At 39.5% G+C, this 2862-nt stretch overlaps 1 protein-coding gene across 1 annotated transcript in view; it reads right to left on the minus strand.

The window, feature by feature from the left end:
* The window catches only part of Qrfpr (pyroglutamylated RFamide peptide receptor), a 49541-nt gene that overhangs the window by 6314 nt on the left and 40365 nt on the right, over nt 1-2862 (minus strand). The window contains exon 3 of the mRNA XM_005360629.2: nt 2552-2613. Within this exon, the coding sequence (XP_005360686.1) occupies nt 2552-2613 (62 nt within the window). The remainder of the gene's footprint in view (nt 1-2551; nt 2614-2862) is intronic.

Raw genomic sequence — 2862 nt, forward strand, 5'->3', positions numbered from 1 at the left:
CTCTCTCTCTCTCTCTCTCTCTCTCTCTCTCTCTCTCTCTCTCTTGCTTGCTCACTGGATTTGGTTTCTATTCTCCATTCATGCAGAGGAACATCATCTGTGAGTCTACCCCTGAATAAAGAATCCTTTATTATACTCAATTCCGAGCTAATATGAGATTACTTTACAGTGTCCATCTTCATCCTACCACTGCATCCCAACTTTGACTTTGCTATTTCCAGGCAGATATTTCTCTAATTTTCCACATTCATGATTGTGGCTGGAGTTGAGATCCATCTATATTTCCACTTCCATCACAACTTACTCCAACTCAAGATGGCCAGGTCCCCCATCCAAGCCAAACTTTGTTGTTGAGCACAATTCAAAAGACTCATGTCACTAAAACCACCCTCATCCAGAAAACATAAATCCACTGTGCAAGCATTCTGCAATTCCATGTCCTCTGTCCTGAGAAAACTTTTAATCAAAGTACTCCAAGAATTATGGAGACATAGTATTCTGATGAGGTCTGGGGTCTTGCGAATTCACATTTTTATTTACTGGGGAGAAATAAGGACACTTTATATTGAATCCTTCCATTTCCATCCCTAAAGACTATGTGTCAACTCAGCCATGACAGAACCCAGAGAAAACAACAAGATCACGAAAGGCTGGCTTTGATGTTGTCTATCATTTGGGAACATGCTCTGATTCTTACACTCAATTGCAGTCTTTCTAATGGAGTTTCAAAATGATCCTGGGATGCACATTAATATATTTATTTCAAAACTGAAACCTGACATTTTCCTGAAGAAACAAATAGGGTTTGGCTGAGTTTAGCAATGAGTATGGCTTTGCCTATTAGATCTGGAAGATAAATTCTCTACAAGTAAAATGATTTATATATTTAGAATGTTTGATAAGACATTTTTATTAAAATGGTAAATCTGTTTGATTTCTGCGGGCAGGAAATGAGCTCCAGGATTAAGAACTAGATTTTGTCATTTATATTTCATGTTGCTGGAGGTATGCGGTGGCACCAGCAGAAGGTAGCAGCCACAGCGGCTATAGGGATGAGTAATGGGTTGGAGAATAGAGGCACAGTTAGAACTTCACAGGTGTTATCAGAAATCCCAGACAGAAGGAATCAGTCCTGGGCAGCACCCATGTCAGTATCAATACATCTGCTCAGTTTTCGCTTTTTTCTTTACTGTACCAAGAGAGGTGCCAAATGTGTAAAAAGAAGCCTAAAAGCATTTTAAGTTACAGGGAAGACAAAATTTTAAATAACTCCAATTTTAGTATGTGTGCTGCCAGAGTATGTGTGACTGGGACACTGACCTTTGTGTCTTATAGCAGAGAAGATACCGTTGTTCTGACAGAAGCCACAGGAGTTTAATTACCTGAGTGAATTTAATTGTAAGAGTTTCAGGGTCTGCTTAAAGTTTCATCCATATTTTATTTTGAAATTCTCAGGGGATATTTTCCCAGGTGGCAATGGAAAAAAAAAGCCACTTCCTGCTTTCACAGAGGCCAGCTCACTCAGTGGATCAGTTACACAAAGAATACCGAGACACTTCTTATTTTGTTTATCCTTGCAGTTTTAGTATTACGATGCATACTTGCTGGACGAGCCCTCTAACACTGGGACAGCCCCCTCGTCCTTGAGCTACTTTCTCCAATGTACTTTCATATCAGGTCTCATTTGGAATCCTAGGTAAAGAATGTGGTATACACAGGAAGGATTCAGATTTGCATGTCTGTATTTAAGGATACAAAGGGACATATTGTTTTATAAATTGTATTCCAGGCTGTGTGATGAATGCCCTATTGTCTTTAAAGACAAAGACCTGTGTTACACTACAAGTCATGCTAATGTACACCTCAGGAGACAGGCTAAGCTGTCCGGAACCGCTATTCTAACCTGTTCTTTCACTGTAAATTCCTTCACATGATGGAAGAATCTCACAAAAGGTGTGGGAAAAGACTAAAGCGGGAGAAAAATCAAGACCTGGACATGATTCTAATTTGTATTTCCATTTGCTAGTGGCTAGGACAACAGGAAAATCAGCTACCAAGGGGACAGCTTTGGTTGACTTAAAATTAAAAAAAAAAAAGTCAGCCAGGCATTGATGTTGCACACCTTTGATCACAACACTCTGGAGGCAGAGGGAGGTGGATCTCTGCATGGTCTACAGAGTGAGTTCCAGGACTGCCAGGGCTACACAGAAAAACTTTGTCTCATAAAATAATAACAGTAATAACAACAACAACAATGACAATGTCAAAACAGTCATTGAAATCTCATGTAACAGGACTGGGATATTAGAAAAAACATATTAAGCTAAGAAAATGGGAAGAAGGTCATTTTGGAACTCCCTTTTTGTAATTTTAACTTTAAATATTAGTGGTGCAGCATCCAGTAGACTTAAATAAAAGAGAAGACAATTTGAAAACATCATCTGATTTTACGAAAATGGATGAGGTCATATATATTCACCATAATATTCTCCAAGGAAGGAAAATAAATATAAGAAGGAGGGTTGAGAAAATATCTCAGCTCTGAGCCTACCTCAAGTCGCTGTACATGCCACATGGGTGATCCTATGATGATGGCCACAAGCCACACCACACCTGCAACAATATGACAGTTATCAAAATGCAACATAGCTCGGTAAGCAACATGCATGCTTAACTCTCTAATCATAAAGATGCCCATCTTCTCTGTCATCGAGTACAGCAATTATCTGCTTAAAGGATCTCTGTCCTTCCACTGCTTTGGAAAGCAGTGCTACAATGGTCGAGAGAGAGAGAGAGAAAGAGAGAGAGAGACAGAGAGAGAGAGAAAGAGAGAGAGAGAGAGAGAGAGAGAGAGAGAGAGAG

The sequence above is a fragment of the Microtus ochrogaster genome, linkage group LG3 (assembly GCF_000317375.1).
Source record: "Microtus ochrogaster isolate Prairie Vole_2 linkage group LG3, MicOch1.0, whole genome shotgun sequence".
Classification (NCBI taxonomy): Eukaryota; Metazoa; Chordata; class Mammalia; order Rodentia; family Cricetidae; genus Microtus; species Microtus ochrogaster.